The sequence below is a fragment of the Cucurbita moschata genome, unplaced genomic scaffold, assembly GCF_002738365.1.
Source record: "Cucurbita moschata cultivar Rifu unplaced genomic scaffold, Cmos_1.0 Cmo_Scf00020, whole genome shotgun sequence".
NCBI lineage: Eukaryota > Viridiplantae > Streptophyta > Magnoliopsida > Cucurbitales > Cucurbitaceae > Cucurbita > Cucurbita moschata.
The window spans coordinates 578716-597454 of NW_019268536.1; the positions used below are offsets into that span (position 1 = coordinate 578716).

At 32.2% G+C, this 18739-nt stretch overlaps 2 protein-coding genes across 2 annotated transcripts; one reads left to right on the forward strand and one right to left on the reverse strand.

Moving 5' to 3' along the window:
* Positions 1 to 4806: 4806 nt before the first annotated feature.
* LOC111457865 (monothiol glutaredoxin-S10-like) lies at positions 4807 to 5701 on the reverse strand. The gene is made up of 2 exons (XM_023100289.1): positions 5655 to 5701; positions 4807 to 5249 (listed from the first exon to the last, which is right to left on the reverse strand). The coding sequence occupies exon 2, from the start codon at positions 5175 to 5177 to the stop codon at positions 4869 to 4871; it is 309 nt and encodes a 102-aa protein (XP_022956057.1). The 5' UTR covers positions 5178 to 5249; positions 5655 to 5701; the 3' UTR covers positions 4807 to 4868.
* Positions 5702 to 9115: 3414 nt separating this feature from the next.
* On the forward strand, positions 9116 to 16085 carry LOC111457952 (acyl-CoA-binding domain-containing protein 4-like). Its single transcript, XM_023100414.1, has 18 exons — positions 9116 to 9242; positions 9351 to 9656; positions 9899 to 9977; positions 10062 to 10220; positions 10337 to 10414; positions 10520 to 10624; positions 11407 to 11473; positions 11546 to 11607; positions 11951 to 12090; positions 12222 to 12348; positions 12454 to 12568; positions 12717 to 12805; positions 13297 to 13380; positions 13470 to 13527; positions 13613 to 13812; positions 14068 to 14562; positions 14665 to 14724; positions 15539 to 16085. The coding sequence occupies exons 2-18, from the start codon at positions 9616 to 9618 to the stop codon at positions 15617 to 15619; spliced, it is 2040 nt and encodes a 679-aa protein (XP_022956182.1). The 5' UTR covers positions 9116 to 9242; positions 9351 to 9615; the 3' UTR covers positions 15620 to 16085.
* Positions 16086 to 18739: the final 2654 nt, after the last annotated feature.

Genomic DNA, 18739 nt, shown 5'->3' on the forward strand with positions numbered 1-18739 from the left:
TAAAAAAAAAAAAAAAAAAAAAAAAAAAGACAGTCGATTAAGTAGAGAATAAGATATTTATATGGCCATTGAATTGGAAGACCAAATCTGGGTGCAATTAATTTCTTAATTGCAAATCGTTAAGGAATTTAAGTAGTGAACAAATTTTAATTTCTGCCCCTTTGGGCCTTTGGGGGAAAAATAAAATAAAATAAAAATTAAAAAAAATAAATAAATTTACGGCCAGTGGCAGAAGGGATCGGTAATAATAATCATCGCGGTCGGAGGCAGTGGGTCCCACGGCGGAGGGAATTGTGATGGATATTCTTAAACACATGTTTTAAATCCCATTTTATTGCCTTCTTATTATCCAATACTAACGCAATCTCCATTTGTGGCTTTCCTATATTATAATATTTTTATATTTTATCTACATTTTTTTAATTCCTATATATATATATATATAATATAATATATCTATCGTAACCGTAGCTTAATGGATAAGACGTTAATTATCATAATATCATGGCGATTCATCCAATTATTACTCTGAAGTAGATAAAACGTCATATCTATATACATATATATAGTTCAAATTAGGTTGAATTGGGTCGAGTTACATTTTTAGACTGAACTAAATTATTGGGATGGTAAAATTTTTCAATCCAAATAAATTTTATTAAATAATAATTTTAGCCTAACCGAGACATAATATAATGAATTAGGTTGGTTCTAATGGTTCGAGTTAAACTTTTTAATTAAAAATAAAATGTTAATAGGTAAAATATATATATATCCCTTACTTTGTTCTCGAGTTAGGGGCCTTTTCTTGCAGGATGGCAGGTGCGCAGGAACGCCCAACCAGGCTTCCGACTTTATTTTGTCATGCTGCTATGATGTATCGTGCAGTCAATGTATGGTATAGGGCTCCCTATTTTCTCTCCCAACAAGTTCTTGATAGATTTCGAGTCGGGAATATATATATTAAATAAAATTAATAACAAATTCGATAGTTTAATTCAACCTAAACTAGTTTTAAGACAACTTGTAAACTAATTCAACTCATCCTCCCTTCAATTATAATAATAAAATTGATTAGACAGTTGATATATAAAAATTATAATTATAATTACATTTATTTAATCTAAAATATATCATTAAAAAAATGTTTACATATTTTATTAAAATAATTAATTTAATTAGGTAAACGATGACACGTATATCTTCAGGTAATAATTGAAACTTTAAGTAGTGTAGTAGTGACCCATAACAGAAATTGGAATTTGAACACTGTCACAACGTCTAAATTACCATTGCACTCATTCTGAATCTCAATTTTCATAATAAATTATAACATATTTTTACTGTAATTTTGAAACATTTATGAAATGGTAAAGATAATATTGGAGCACTAATGCAATTTTTGGACTAACCCAAAATTTTAGATTGGTTGGATTATCTACTCGAATGAACTAAATAGGGTTTACAATGCAGCCTAACCAACCCTCTATTTTTTTCAAGTTGAGTTGGGTTCGATCACCCAGTTGAGACGAAGAGTCTGAAGTCTAGAGAAACAGCAAATATTGAGATTTAAGCAAACGAGAGACAGAAGATGAACAAACGGAACTCGAGAGAGCTGAGATAGAAAAGAAGGCAAGAGACAGAGAGACAGTGACCGACTAATAGAGGTCGAAGGAGACTGAGAGATGTAAAGAGCGGAAAAGATGGAGGTCGTTAAAGACGGAGAGACTCAAGAGAATTACATATGGTTGAGAGAGGCTCGAGACCAATATATATATATATGTATATGTATATGTATATGTATATATTAAAATTGTCAGTTACTAGTGAATCTTTTAGGACAGCTTCTAAGGTGGAAGAGTCACTGCCCAAATGTTTGGTCGGCCATAGTGAAAAGGTTGTTTGGGGTAATTCACTTTTGAGGTAAATAAAAATAAAATAAAATAAACCCCAACTTATATATTTTTTCAATTTTTTCTCTTAAACCCAATAATTTTCTCAAATTTTGAATTCTATCTACAAAGTTTGGGTAATTTACAAAAATGGGCTAAACAGCTTTCATTTTTTTAAAAATTGCCCCACTTTTAAATAATTAGTATTTTTGGACCTATTTATTGATGGTTTTGATGTGAACATTAATTTTTTATATGGCACCTCTCTTTTATATAATTTAAATTTTACCCCCTAAATTTTAATAATCATTTAAATACTGAATGGCAAAATCGTATTTTCACTTTTTAATTTATATTTTTATTCCTAATATTTATGTCTCTATAGTTTTTTATTTATTTATAAAATCACATTTAAATAAATTAATTTTGTTCGGAATCAAATTATCAAATTAACATTTTTTTTATACGTTCAAATCTATCGGATAATTTCTCGGCTTAACTAAATCCGTGCTGAATTTTAGTTCCCTAATTTTTTCGAACTTCGTATCAAACTTTATAACTCGATACAACCCGACAAACCCGACATATCTAGCCGACTAAGACATATATCGTTAACTAAGAGGTCAAAAGGTTCGAATTCTCATATCCGACATGTCGTTGAACTCGTGTTTAGCTGATTTTCAAATAAAATTTAACCACAAACCCTTATTTCCATCTATGGTTATTTGATTTTGATGAACCAAAGGCATCTTTAAACAGAAAATTTACCATTTTTTTTTAATAATCATGTCTCTAATAATAACTTACCCACAGAAATACACTGATCTTCACACCTAATAACCATTATTTTGGCCTATAATTTACTAAAATCCACTCCTATCCACCTAAATCCATATAAACCCTAAAATCACCCATTATTATTTTTTATTTTCAAATTTATAATAATTTAATTCGTGGGATGAAAAATTTGGCATCACTATTTATAATGTAAATACATTAAAAAAAAATCATTAAATCTTAGTAATATTTTTTCGTTACGTATTTATTTATTTATTTATTTATTATTATTATTATTTTTACATATCCATTTTGTATTTAAGGAATATTATTTAAATTTTAAAGGTATATATATAGCTAGTTATTAAAATTTCCATCATAACATAAGGTGGAATCAATTCCATTTTTCCATAATTTGAGTTTTTTACTTTTTTTTTATTTTATTTTTTGCAATTTTTTAAAAAAATCTCGAGCTATGCAATTAAAGGCTATATCTCTACTTATACTATATGAGGTCATTGAAGTGAAACGTAGCTCGTGATTTGAAGTTTAAAAAGTAATCGCGTTTTTAAAAAAAAATTAATTTATTTTATTTTTCCATAAATAAACTTTTTTTTTTATTCATACCAAAAAAACTTAATCCAAGAGAATATGGTTGAAAGGAAAAGGTAAGGAATTTGATGGAGCATATATATTCCTATAATTCATTTATATTATATTTTTTAAAAATATTTTAAAAATGTCGTTAATATTTGATAATTTAATTTATTTATAGCTTTTTTTATTCTTTATAAATTATATAATTTCATTTGGGTATGAATTGGGTTGGTTTATGTAATAATAATATAATAATATTAATATTAATTTAACCAATCAATTTAATTAATTTTTTATCCACTTTGGGCTTATTGGGCCTGGGCTTGCGATACTAAGCCCAATTTTCAATCCATTTGGGGAAACTGCAGTAGTAGATGGCTAAATTTGTGCCGCCTGATTTTTTAGATTTTAAATTATAGTTTAATTTTTTTAAAATAATTAATATTTATTAACCATACCAACGACATACACATTCTTTTTTGGTACTGCAATCATTGAAACTTCAAAATAAAACATGTTTTGTTTATGTTCGATAACCTCAAAGGTTCTGTAATGATTCGTGTTGATTTATGAGAACGATCTTCGCCCGTTGAAGTAGTTCGAGTCAAGCATGCACCATAGTCGTATTTGTAGAAGAATGTTGGAACCATTGAGGGATGAATTTGATTTTACGGTTTATTGTTGTTTATAATTGTTATGTATTATTATGTATTTAACGTTTATTTAGTATTATTCATACTCACGATTCAAATTAATATTTGGAATCCGAATTCGACACCTGATGATCTCGATACTTTCGTGATACATGACCATATTACCTATTTGTCTTAAATTGCTCCTAAGAGCGAAGATTATCAACACAAATCATTTCAACATCTCGTGTTTTAAAAAAATTCGAAGGAGGCAACCCGAAATATAGAATTGCTCCAATTTAAGCACGTTTAACTTTGATCGTAACTATTAATTATTTTAAGCGTTTCTCAATCATTCTACCTTCAAAATCAATCTCGTTCAGATGCGGTTTCGGTTCATTCATGTACTCTTACTTTACTCGTTCACAAATAAAATAATTTCTTATCCAATTAAAATATATATATATATAGACACACGATGAGCAAAGGCTAATTAGTGGGAAATTTGGAATTTATCCCATATTCTTAACGAAAGAATATATATATATATTTTAATTTGGCATTCGAATATAACTCAATCTTTTTCGACCTCGATGCATTGTATTACATAATTCTCACGAATTTCTCTATTAAAACTACTTCACGTGATCCCTAACGATATTTATCTTCACACGTAATCTCGGAACATAAAACATATATAATAATTAATATAAAAGGCTAAAATTATTTTTTAAAATATTCCTAGCATAATATTGTCATAAAATATTTTAATTTTCAAGAGACAAAATTATCGATATATTTTTCGGCTATCGAGCACAATATCGTCATAAAATCATAATTTTTTTAATAGAATTAAAGTTTATCAAAATTTATGAGTAATTAAAAAAAAAAAAATACTGAGCGAGAATATCAATAGAAAAGAACTTCTCTAGTCTTATTATTGATCGATGTGTAGTTGTGTAGGAGAATATCAGAGCCAAAGTGCTCCGGCTTCCTTCAACAATTTATCGAGACAGCCATTAAGGTGAAGGGTGATGATGGCATTGGCGGTGCCGATGAATTGGCCACCGATGAAGACGGCGGGGACAGCGGGGTTGCAGCCGAGGCGCCGAAGGGCCCATTCGATCTCTTTTCCTCTCGAGTCCTGGTCGAGCTCGTACACGGCCGGGCTGACACCTTGATCGTAAAAGAGTCTCTTAATTGCATGGCTCATGCAACACGAGCTCTTGCTGAATATCACCACCGCCTTCTGTGACGCAACCTTCGCTATCCGCTTCATGTTTTCAAAAATATTCTTGTGCTTTGATCACCGGATAGTCACCGTCGAGTAATCCAAATGTTTTCTCTCCTTCTAGCAAAGTTTCAAAGAGGGAATTTTTAGTTGAAGAAGAAAACATGCTTCAGATATATATATACACAGACTATATATATATATATATATATATATATATTATTCTCCTTCAAAATTTTCAAATTCTAAAGTAATAATTATTTAAATTTTTTAATTAAAATTATTTGACACAAAATTAAAATTAAAAAAAAAAAGACATAAAATTACAAATTTTAAAACTCATATAAAATTTAAAAATTTAAATATTTATAAAGTTTTAAAATTCTAGTTTGCATATAATTTTCTTAAACTAAGATAATATTTTATTTTTATCGCTTCTTCGGGAATGAATAGAAAAAAAAAAAAACGAAAGCAAATATTATGACGATAATGACAATGACGACGACGACAAAGACAAACACGAACACGATAATCTTTGAGAACGTCAAGAGAGTGGGATAGGAATAATATTCTTCCATTAGAAAGACTTCCCGTTCTCGTAAGAGATCATAAAATTTTATTCCCTATATATATATTGTTGATAGAGACAGAACGGAGAAGAAAAGTCGAACATGATAATCAATAATAATAATAAAAAAAGGATTTTATTAAAAACGTACGTAAAAAATAACGCCCCGTGCAAGATTTATGGCCCCGACATTTTTTTTCGACCTGCTCGTGTTATTTACTTCTAACTTCTAACAGTGAGTAAAACACGCTTAATTTTTTTTAATATATGCAGTAACTTTCAGTTTTTTAACATTTTTTTAGTTATCCTATCATCATAATTACGCTAATTCAAATGTGGTATCAGTTCATTCAGGTATCTCTTATTTTCTCACGTGTTGTAGGTATATCGACTTAGAGCTATGAGTGAAGAGCTTGGATTAAAAGACCGAGATAGCAAAGACGGGTTTAACATTTTTAATTTTAAATTAATTCGTCATGGTTTTTTTATTATTAAATATCGATAGAAGAAAATAGCATTTTTGTTTTATATAATTTATCAAATCTCTTTTATAGACCATATCACGTATTTGTCCAATAAATGTTAAACCATAGTGAGATCAATGTAAAAGTAATGGATAAGATAGGGTTAATAAATTTATTAATATAAAATAAGGTGAAAATGATATTTCTATTAAAAGGGGAATAATTGGATAAATAAATAAACAAATAAGATAAATAACGTGGAAAAAAGAAAACAGAAGCACGTGAAAATAGCGATGGATCATTGGAGAAAATTAGAAAACAAAGTTTTATTCGAATATAATATATATATATAAAGAAAAGTATTTTAATTTTAATTTTTTATTTTTTTACATATAAAATAAAAAATTAAAATTAAAATACTTATATAAAATAATATTTAAATAAAAATTAAATGACGTCGTTTTCGTAGTTAAGGCTGAAAAAGTTGACATTCTTTTTGGGGCATTTTGATTAGCACCTCACCCAATTATTGTGGCCACTGGCCCTTAGTGTGGCTTGTAGAATTGGACTGTGATTATTTGGATCTTATCCCCCCACAGCATAAAATGACAAATGTATCCCTTTGTCTATGGTCCTTTAGCTCATAACATAATGGGCATTTTAGTCTTTTCAAATTTGAAAAATAGCGGCAAATTTATTAATTGACCTACGAAAAACGACGTGATAAGAATAATAATGATCTAATGAGAGTTATACTCAAGTATTAATATTTGTTTTTGAAACATGTGTAGATCTAGTGAGGAGGCTAAGGGACAAATGACACATTGGTGTGAGGGAAAAGATGACGACAATTGTTTGGGAAGATTAACAGAGTTTGGCGAGAACAATGATTGTCTGTTGTGACAAACTGAGGAAGGGGCAACCAGAACAACAATGAATCGGGTTATGGGTATTTGGTGTGAGGCTGCAATGCTTGAAGAGGTGAGTAGTGGGAGGTTATGGTGAAGTGAAATAACGGCGATAGATGGTAGGTCCCACATGAATTGGAGAGGGGAACGAAACATTTCTTATAAGGGTGTGGAAACCTCTCCCTAATAAACATGCTTTAAAACTGTGAGGCTAATGACGATACATAACACAATATTTGCTAGTGGCGAGTTTGAGTTGTTAGAAATGGTATCAAGACGGGGCCAAAGAAATGTCTCCACCAGCTGCCAACAGGACTAGGTAGACGGAGATTTAGGAGCTTGAATAGCCCAAGTGGCAGCTTCTCATACTACCAATTGGGTAGGAACAACCCCTCTTCTTTATAAAGGGCCTTGGCCGATGAGCCTTCAGGTCGAGCCGTGTGCCAACGAGGATGCTGGCCCCCAAAGGGGTGGATTGTTAGATCTCACATCAGTTGGAGAAGGAGAATGAAACATTTCTCCCGAATAAACGCACTTTAAAATCATGAGATTGATAGTAATATGTAACGGGCCAAAGCGGACAATATCTGTTAGCAATAGGTTTAGACTGTTACAATATAACACACGAGGAAATGCGCGTTCAGTAATGAGCGACAGAGGCAGTGTCGTAGCTTGGCGCCCCAAAGCTTGAAGCATTTGGATATTTTGTAACAGGAGCCGAGCTTTTATAGTCGAGTAGTATAGTCGAGTAGGTCAACTGCTAGAATGCCACTTGCTATTACCTACCTACATACAAGCATAGTCCTAAGGAACCAAAAGAAGCCCTCACCAATGCCATTAGGTACATGTGAATAAAAATAAGGCCTTTGGTTGTAGGACAATGACACTTATGTACGGACTTTAACCTTTTAATTAATTAATTAATTAATTATATATATTTTCTTCTTATAAAAGCATGCCAAAATAATGATATTATATTTTGGTATTTTCCATTTAAAGAATTAATTTATAATTTTTCTGTAGGGTGTACTTTTGGCTTTACAGTCTCTTCTTTTATGTCTTATTCATGCAAAAAGACATTTGCCAGCTGTCACCTAAGCTTAAATTATAAATTTAATTTATTATTTTTAAATTTACTGTAAATGGGCCCAGCCCAAGTATTTGTTGGACCCCAAGAATCCTGGGGGCCCATGGAAGCCCACGGCAGCTCCGAAGTCCATATTTGACACGTGGGAATCCAGATTGGACAGAATCCTGATACGCCTTTTTTCCTTTATTTCTTTTCCGTCTGCTCCATTTTCCAACATTGTCTGACAATCTGGTCCCCACTTTACTGCTACAAAATAAAAAGTTTAATTTAAAATATTATTTTTATTTGTTTGTCCAAATAATTGCTTTATACTTGCTAGAAAAAAAAAAAAACTTTTTAGTTTAAAAAGTTTCAATAATAGTGATAACTTTTCGTAAAAACTTTTATTTTTTTAATAAAATTTATTTAAATAATAAACCCTTAAAAAAATATTTTGACGGTTAATACACATTTTAAAATATATATCTAAACTAATATTGAAAAATTTAGAGATAATTTAGGAGATGTCAATAGGTTAATTTTATTTATTATTGATGATAATAATTAATTTTTTTTTTTATAAAAATAATTATTATTAATGCTGCTTTTAAAATTTCATAAGTATTTTTTAATTATAATTTTAAAAATAAAATTATTTTTAAACTTTTTAAAAAATGTGAATGATATTAATAAAACTTTTCAAAAGACATTGTTTATCCAAAATTAAGGGTAAAAATATATTTTAGATTTTTTTTTTATAAACTTTTGGAGGTAAAGTTAAAAAGTTTTAAGGAATATTTTAATTAATTTAAGTAAAATATAATATAATTAAAAAAAAAATGAGATTGTTAGGAAGACGAGGGACCAAAAATAATATTTAAATTATCTTTAAAAAAAAATTAAATGCGGTGGGCCCCACATCTGTTTCTATCTGGAGCAGATGACACCCTCCCTCCAAAATCAACGGTCATTTCTTTTTCTACGACCTTCAGCCCCCCTTCGTCTGGTTCTTCACCTGCATCTTCACATGGCGCATCCTACCAATCTCCCTTTCTCCGCCATTACTACAAGACAAAGTCAATGCTAAACTGCGCCGCCTTTAATGTCGCTTTCTTCCTTTCTTTCTTCTTCGTCACTCGTATCTCGAAAAATCGACGAACGAAGCTAAAAGTAGCTGATTAACCTCGGAGTTAGGCCTTTTTTTTTTTGCAGGATTCAATGTCGTTTTGATCGATTTCTTTCTACTGTGCATTTTTCCGACTTCTTCTATCACTATCGGCTTCATATTCCGGTTTTGCGGATCGAATACTCTGTTTATGTGGTCCGCAGTGGTTGTCTGAATGCATTCCGCAACTTCTTCTGGATTCCGAGGGTTTTTGTGTTCGTTCGCTTGATGGTAATGTAGCTTTTTCTCTTGAAGCGGTTAGGGTTTTGGAGTGAGAGGAAGTTATTGGTGTTCGTGAAGAAGTTTTAGTCCATGAAAATGTTCGGGTTTCGTAGGCGGATGAAGAATGGAAGGTGAGCGATTGTGCTAATTTATCTGAATTTATTTTGTGGTGGTGAGGCAATGTATGGAGCTTCGTTGGATTTATTTGACTTCTAAATTTCTGAGCGAGGAGTTTTGACGATACATTCGTTGATTCGTATTGAGATTTTATTTAACCCTATTAGCTTATCTATCTTGCAAACTGCAAGGAAATGCGATTTAATGGGACTACACTTTGCATGTTTTGATTGAGAAAGGTATTTCGTTACTGTAGATTGAAGGTCCAGCTTTCCGATCCTGCTCAGGGAACTAGGAGTCCTATAAGACACCCCAAACGAGTGAGCAGTTCTAATGTAAGATTATTTTCTTTGGCTGTTTTAGATTCGTGTTTGAAATGGAATAGAATAGCACGTTTCTTAAGCTCTTTTTGCTTGTAGAGTGAATGTGCTGCTGCACCTGCAAGTAGGCATTCTGAAGAGCATGATGGGCAACGTGCTTCTGACGTTGTTCCTGATATTAGTAATGGTGCCTCGGGACAGTCTGAAAATTGGATGGTATTGTCAATGGCAGGGGAAAAACCAGCTCCTCGTTTCAATGTATGTATTTTGTTACCATTAATGATAGTTATATCCTGGTTTAGAGATTAGACTTACACGTCTGCTATTCAGTTGTGAAAGGTGACTTCTTGATTTTTTTTTTTTTTTTTTGACAGCATGCTGCAACTGTGATTGGAAATAAGATGATTGTTGTTGGTGGTGAATCTGGGAATGGATTATTAGATGATGTACAGGTTGGGAAATTTTCTTTCCGTCCGAAACATTCATTTTCCTTTGCACCAACATATTACATTTTGCGAGCAACTCAAGTGATTGATTTTGCATCATTGTCTCTGCAGGTGCTTGATTTTGATAAATTTACTTGGAGCAGAGCCTCATCAAAGCTCTACCTATCACCGAGCTCACTGCCATTGAAGATTCCTGCATGCAAGGGTCACGGCCTGGTAAGTTGTAACAAGTAACAAATGCATAGCGAGTATGCGTGTCTGTATGTATTGTTTGAAAGCTATGCGTCCATAGAACTAATTGTCTAAGAATAACAGACCAGGCAAGATTGTTCAGTTGAGACTTGTGATTCATAGGGTGGGCTTCTTTAAGTAAAAATATAAATCCTAAGGGGACAATTTATGGACCAAAAGGATGATAGAAATTTATTCTAAGGTTAAATTAATAAACATACCCATAAGCTTTGCACTTTATTTCAAAAATACCTTTAAACTTTCAAAAGTTTCAATAATATCCCTTTTTTTTAAAAAAATTTAGGGATACAAAATTAACCCGTATGTTTATTTTTGAGACAAAGTACAAAGTTTAGATTCTCACTTTTTTTTTTTTTTAATTTTAATTTTTAAATGCTTGTTTGCAGTTTTGTGGGACATTTGAGGAATAATAGAATTTTTAGAGAGGTAGAGAGATCGAGTGAGTTATTTTTAGAGTTTTGTTTGCAGTTCTCTGTAGCTAGGGTTAGTTTTCTATTTCTTTTTTTCAGGGCTTGTTTTTTGTGTGTCCAGTACATTCTAACGCAGTTTCTTTTAAAAAAAAGTACCAAATTAGAGCAGGAGAAAAGCTGAGAGCAAGATATTCTATTAAAGCATCCTTTATGGAAATGTGTTCTACTGCAAAATATTATCATTTTATTCCCTCAGCAAAGTGTTATCGCACTCTTTATGATATCTATTTTTGTTCAACTTGTATCTCTAAAATCTAGTTCTGCTCGTGTTTGAAGGTTTCCTGGGGGAAGAAAGCTCTCCTGGTTGGGGGCAAGACAGAGCCAGGAAATGAGAGAGTGGCAGGTTATTATTCTACTATTTGTATTGATATTGCTCCTCTTTTATTTTGTAAGCTAATCTTTGTTGTACTTGCAGTTTGGGCATTTGACACACAGACAGAATGCTGGTCGCTGATGGAAGCAAAGGGAGATATACCTGTACTATTCTATATTTTCTTTACTTTGTCACAATTTAAATGTTGGTGGAAGTCTTTGTACACAAATTCATTAAGCACATTTTTTTCAAATGGTTTAGTGATGATTGATTTCATTAATTCTTTGAATTTTTTTCCTCTTCAAATTTTGAATCTTAATACCTGGAAATATAAACTTATTGAATATAGACCATCTAATTTTCATTGAAGCTCTTAAAATCGGTTTCATGGTTAATTCTATTTGATATCATTTCCACCTTAGGTTTTTTGTGATGTCAACACATGTAAGTTTGCAAAGGAGCTTTATTGTAAAAGGTAGCAAATTTGAGCGACTTTAATTGTTGCAGGTTGCTAGAAGTGGTCACACTGTAGTTAGAGCTAGCTCTGTTTTAATCCTCTTTGGAGGCGAAGATAGTAGGAGGAGAAAACTCAACGACCTTCACATGTTTGACCTTAAATCTTTTACTTGGCTCCCTCTGCATTGCACGTGAGTAACTTTGGCGTTGGTTGAATTCTTAGTAGTGCTTTTTCCCGAATTTTTTATTTTCCATTTTCTTATACACTATTAGGGATATTAGAAGTTTTCTTCTGCTCCTTATATTTCCTTATCTATGTCAGTGGAACAAGCCCATCTGCAAGATCCAACCATGTGGCAACTCTTTATGATGATAAAACTCTACTTATATTTGGAGGGACATCAAAATCCCGGACCCTTAACGATTTATACTCGCTTGACTTTGAAACAGTATGTTAACATGCTTTTCATTACAAAATTAACACAGTCTGTAATCCAGAATGTCATCCGGAATAATCCTGATTGTATGTAGAACTATTTTTGTACCGTTGCCAGATGGTGTGGTCAAGAATAAAGGTACGGGGTTTCCATCCATCACCAAGAGCTGGTAGCTGTGGTGTTCTCTGTGGAACTAAATGGTGCATAGCAGGCGGTGGAAGCAAGAAAAAGAGTATGTTCATTGTCTAAGAAGCAAATGCTTGTACTTCATCTCTTGCTTAATTTTTAGTGTCGTATTTGAGATATAAAAGCAATGTGATTTAATGGATTTTTACCCTGATCTGATTATTCTCTTTCTCGTTGTTTCCATCTGCTCCCAGGACATGCTGAGACTTTAATCTTTGATGTACTGAAACTTGAGTGGTCCGTTGCTGTCTTATCGCCTCCATCTTCTGTCACCGCCAATAAGGTGAGTGGGGAAGATTTTGAATTTGCTTCTTTTTATTCCCTACAGAAGGGAAGACTACAATAACATTCTTAATGGAACTTTATTATTATTAATCTACTGTTGCGGTGTACTCAGTGGATGATTACTGCTTAGTGCACATCCTTGTGTTTTGGAGTCTGCAGAACATTCTCTTGAAACAATAACTGTTACACACTAGTGGGATGCAAATTAAGGCTAAATCTCTTTTCACTACTGGGTGCATCAAACAGTTTTTTTTAGACATTATTTTGCTAGTAGCACATAATCACACACTTTCCATGTAGGTCTAACACCTTGATTGTATAATTGTTTCGATCATATACCATCTAATATAAATATAGTTTTTTATTCTTAAAAAAAATTGTTTTCTGAGGCGTAATCATTTGAAGTTAATATATTGTGTCAATAACTAAATTCTTACTTTGTGCGAACAATAATTATTGAATAGATACTTAAGATAGATATGTTCTTAGGGTTTCAGCTTAGTGCTCGTGCAGCACAAGGAGAAGGATTTTCTTCTTGCCTTTGGGGGATCAAAAAAGGAGCCATCAAATCAGGTAAGATTCAATATTATATTAAGTATTATTTTTTACTCGCTGAAATGTTAAATTATTTTCTTATAATTCTCCCTTCATGGTTGTCCCAGGTTGAAGTATTGACCATGGAAAAGAAGGAACCATCTTTGAGGGACCGATCCAATCCCAGTAATATCCCAGAAACTTTTTGTAATTCATGTACTTTTTTTCAACTTTGCATGAAAAACTTAGTAATGGTTCCTCACACGTTCAGTTGACTCGACTGCTAGACAAAATCTAGCATCCGCTATTGAACATGGCTCTGGAAGAAAATCCATTTCAGAGTCCTCACTTATCGATTCGAATCCTATTCCTGGAAACATTTCACTGCGCAAACAATTTCATAATGATGAAGCCTTTGACAAAACTACTAAGATAGCTAAGACTCAAGAAGATGATTCCTCTACTTCTCAGGTAACTCGAGTTGGTTATATTATCACTCTCTATTATGCAAGTAATAACTAATGAGTTCGATATTGGATCTGTATTTACTGGCCTTGTCAATTTTATGTAACTTTGCTTTTCAGTCCATAACCTTCATTGTTTGATAAAGTTCCAGTCACTGTAAGATATTGTTTGTTGGATATAATGTGATTTGGGTTTGACAATTGTGAATCCTTGTGTTTATTTTTGAGAAAATTTATTTAGTTCAGTTGTTGGTTGGGGTAGGTAACAGAAAACAAGTTGACTCAATCTGGGGGTGAATTCCATGTGGAGACACTGCCTTCCGTATACGAGTATGAAAGCTCAAATCCTTTCAAGGAAGGAGTTGGATATCATCCAATCGATAATACTGATCTATTCAGCGAAAACAGTTGTAAAATAGTAACATCATCAACTTTTTCAAGTATATATCAATTCTATGAAGCAAAAATGGCAGCCTTAATTAGAAAGAACGGAGTTCTGGAAGGGCAATTAGCAGCAGCAATGGCAAGCCGAGAAGCCGTGGAGAAAAATCTATCCTCTGCTCTAAAGATCCGGCAGGAGATGGAGAAAAGAATAGCTGATATGATAAAGGAGATGGAAATGCTGAGAGATAAGCTAGCAGGAGTAGAAATAGCAAAAGAAGAGGCTAACAGTCTTTCAAATATCGTCCACTCTGACAATGTACGCCTTGAACATGATGTTGCTTTCCTCAAAGCAGTTTTAGATGACACCCAGAAGGTATTATACTCATCTCGTGGTACGGTCCATGGTCGTATCGTGTATACCTACGAATTTAAGTACCATGAGGCTCAAGTATTGGACATTATTTTTTTGCTGTAGGAACTTCACTCTACTAGAGGAGTCCTGGCTGGAGAAAGGTCTAGAGCTTTCCAACTACAGGTACTCAACTAACTGGAACTGTCTCCCCTTTCAGTTTTAGTAGAACGTAGTCTTCAGTCATACTATTTAATGCATTAGGGACCACATGGTTGAATTCCGTCTAAACCGGGAATGAGATAAGAAGTAGGGAGAGATTTTTCCACGTTTGAGGGGACGGGCAGGGATTACATTCTCCATCCCCATCCCTGACCCTGCCCCGCTCCATTTTTATATATAAAAGTAGTTAGTTTTGCCATATATATATCAAAACCAAAACTATCTTTTATTTATTAATTTAGTAAATAAATAAAAAGCTTTTTTTAACCTTATATTTTTTCTTATGAAATATTTTTAGACTTGGTCTTATATTTTACATTTTTTTAATAAATATTATCAGTTTAAACATTCTTTGAAAAGACTATATATACAAGGGAAAAGTCCTCTACGGTTACTTGTAAATTTTTGGCTCTGATCCCCAGAAAAAAAATTGAGAATTTTATGGGGATGAGAAATGAAATAAAAGGTAGGAATGGAAATGAGGAAGGCTTCCCATCCTCTCCCCGCCTTGCCCCATGGATCTATGCATGACACAAGTTTAATATGTTCGACATCTAGTACCCCTCTTTTATGGCTAGAACTACTAGGACATCAAAATTCTATTGAATCCCAACTTTGATCTCTTCGTGTTCAGCGTCTGCTCGGCTGAGTACTTTCACTGTTGGTGTTTATAAAGATCACACTCATCATACGTTTTTATTCAGTTCCCATCATAGGCTCATGATTTCATATTTGAACATAATATTTACTTTTTCAGTCATCAATTGTATGGTTGCAGGTGGAGGTATTCCATCTAAAGCAAAGATTGCAGTCCATGGAGAACCGAGCACCGACACCGAGGAAACCATTCCATATGTAGCAATGCAATTTGAACGACGTGAATCACTCGAAAACCACAGTAAGCTTCTGTAAATTAAGATGATTCCAATTCTAGATGGAAAGATTATTGTTGCCAGTAATAATAAAAAGCTTACTGGAATCCATCCCCCTTTAGGCAGCAGATGTAGACTCTGGAATAGTTCACTTCAATGGCCTTAGATTGTCGTATAGTTGTAGCGTAGGGGATTTCAAAGCTTATATTGATCAACAAGTGTAAAAAGAGCTGCCATTTCCATTAGGACACACAAGCTAGCAGAGATATGTTGAGAGTGCTTTAGGCATAGCACCGGAAAACAGGCTCATCATATTCAGAACCAAATCTCTTTCAAAATCATGTTTAAAAGTAACATAATGTATTGTTTATATCATGTGCTAAGCTAGAAGGTACTTGAAAAACTTATGGCTGCGTCCGAAATAGTTGAATGGATCAAGTGAGTTGTCACGTTAGCATCCTTTACGGGTTCGGGTTCGGGTACTATAAGTTTTTCTAAATGGGTACCCATGATTACCCCTCGATCTTTTGTTTTCGTTAAGAAAAATATATGCATGATATAGAGCATGGCATGGTGTAATTTCTTGTTATTCCAAGTATTATTGCATGTAACTTTAGTGTAGTTATTTTGTGTTTATATCATTTCATAACTTCTACGATGAAAGTTTAGGGTTGTCGTGAAACCTAATAGAATTAATAATTGTTTCAATACTTTATACTTGTCTGAATATTTGAAAATCGAAATTATTTGAATGTTCCTCTTCTCACCGTATGTAAACCAAACAAACAACCAAGATTAGCACGGGAATTAAAAGGCCTCTACAAAGGTAAGAAGTAACTTTCCCTATGTTACATACAAATATATGCACTTTTGCTTATACCATAAATTTTGATTTGAGTTTAGAATTTGGCAGGGTCGAATTTTATTCACAAAAAGTTTAATGCCAAATTGAATAAACGAAAACGAATTACTCTAAACGTAAATTTCCAAGAATTCGAGGGTCCAAATACAAAAAGTCCCAGTAAGTAAGGGTAGTCGTTGATTCAAAACGACATTGTGGTCATGGACATGTCTATTGTTTCATCTCATGCACTAACTCGAACGAAGATAAAAGCCAAAATGAAAGGCTAAATGTGTTACATAATATTGTGGTCATAAACACGTCTATTGTTTCATCTCATACACTAACTCGAACGAAGATAAAGCCAAAATGAAAGGCTAAATGTGTCGCATAATCACTGATATATTGGTTTTACAAACATAGACCACAAAATAATTATGAAGCAAATTAAGGTAGAAATTTTGTTTATTATTATTATTCATCATTAATGAAGCTTTGAATAATAAGTGGAATTTCTTGGAATTGGCAAAAGAAAAAAATTCATTTTTTTCTGACAATTTATTTATTTTATTTAATTACATGTAAATGATTGGCCATCATTATATACATAGGCAGCTACCTTTGCTTGAATTTTGAGAAACAAATAATAATAATAATAATAATAATAATGTTTTTCCTAAGTTTTTTAATTTATTTTTAGGATGAGAATTAATGATAATGAGATTAGTAGGGTATGATGAGCTGAAATAATATTTTTAGTATTACTATGACATAATTGTTCTTCCATAATATTACCCACTTATGTATAACCATGTTACATAATCTATTCAATATGTGGGACCTACATAAAATAATAATAATAATAATGAAAATAATTTAATTTATATTTAAAATAAAACAATATAGCCTATAATTTTTTTTTTTTTATCAAAATTGCGCAAAAATACGTTAAATAGATTAACGATCTCTTAACCGTGCAATGCAAATACATTTACGATTAAGTTTTTCGAGAACTAAAAATGGTCGAAAAAGACGTAAAAGGTTTATTATAGACCATTTTTATTAAAAAAAAAATTAAAATTAAAATTATTATCATTGGTCAAACCCCCATTTGACCAAAGGCTCCAATTTTTTTTGTCCTTCTAGGATTCTACAACTGAGTACTTTGGTCTGCCACCTGCTAAGCTAAAAATATTATTTTATTTTATTTATTTTTATTCACTTTTTGAAATTAAAATATTTATTTTCGTTCCTATATTTTTAACTTTCATTAATTTTTGTCTACATATTTTTAAATTTTCTATTTTATTTCGATCAAAACGTGAACATAAATTTATATAAAATATATGAATTAAATGTGCATTAGTTAAATTTCAGTTTTATATTTAATTATTAAAATTTTAATTTTATGTTTAATTAATAGGAAGTCAACAATAATGGGTATTTTATAAATAAAATTAAATTGTTACAAAAACATTGAAACATGTTTTTTTAAGGAAAAAAAAAAATCTCTTTTTCCCCAAATCCCGGGCGACCCACTTTGAAAATATTAATAATAAAAACCCGAACTTGCCCTTCCCTGTTTCGAAACATGTGCAGAATTCTTGTCCCTCAACCAAATCATTAAACTAGGATGTTTTTTTTTTATGTGTTTTTTATTTCAAAAGAAAACCTATTCTTTTATTTTCAATTAGGCCCTCGTATTTCGATCAAAATTTAGAATCGTATCAAAAAAAATTTAGACCCGACGTTCCCTTAGCCTGAATTCTTGAAACATACTTTATCTTTACTCACATACATCGCATAAGAATTCTTAAGAGGTCATTCAGTTTTCGTTTGAATATGGTCTCGGTTTGTTTATGTACCCCTGTTTTACTCGAGTGTCAGAGTTTAACCTTTATTGTTTAAATCTTATAATCGTCGATCGAACTCTCGACTTTTGAGATAGTAACAAATATCGAAAAATTTGAAAGCTTTTTTAGAAATAAAATTGAAGATTAAATGATTAGTGGGAAGAAAAAATGGTGGGTTTGAAAATGTGGGTAGAGAGTGGACATTCATCCAATTTGTCGCACACACCTTTTCAGACGAGGGTTGACCCAACTTTGTGGTCTTCAAATTGGCAAGAACTCAAGGTAAGGAAGGAATGCTTCCCACTTGGGTTCTCCCATGTGCTTCCCATTTTCCTCTTCCACTTTCGGTGTTGTCTTCAACTAAAAATCCCTTTTTTTCTTTTTCTTTTTTGTTCTAATTTGGGCAAATGGGT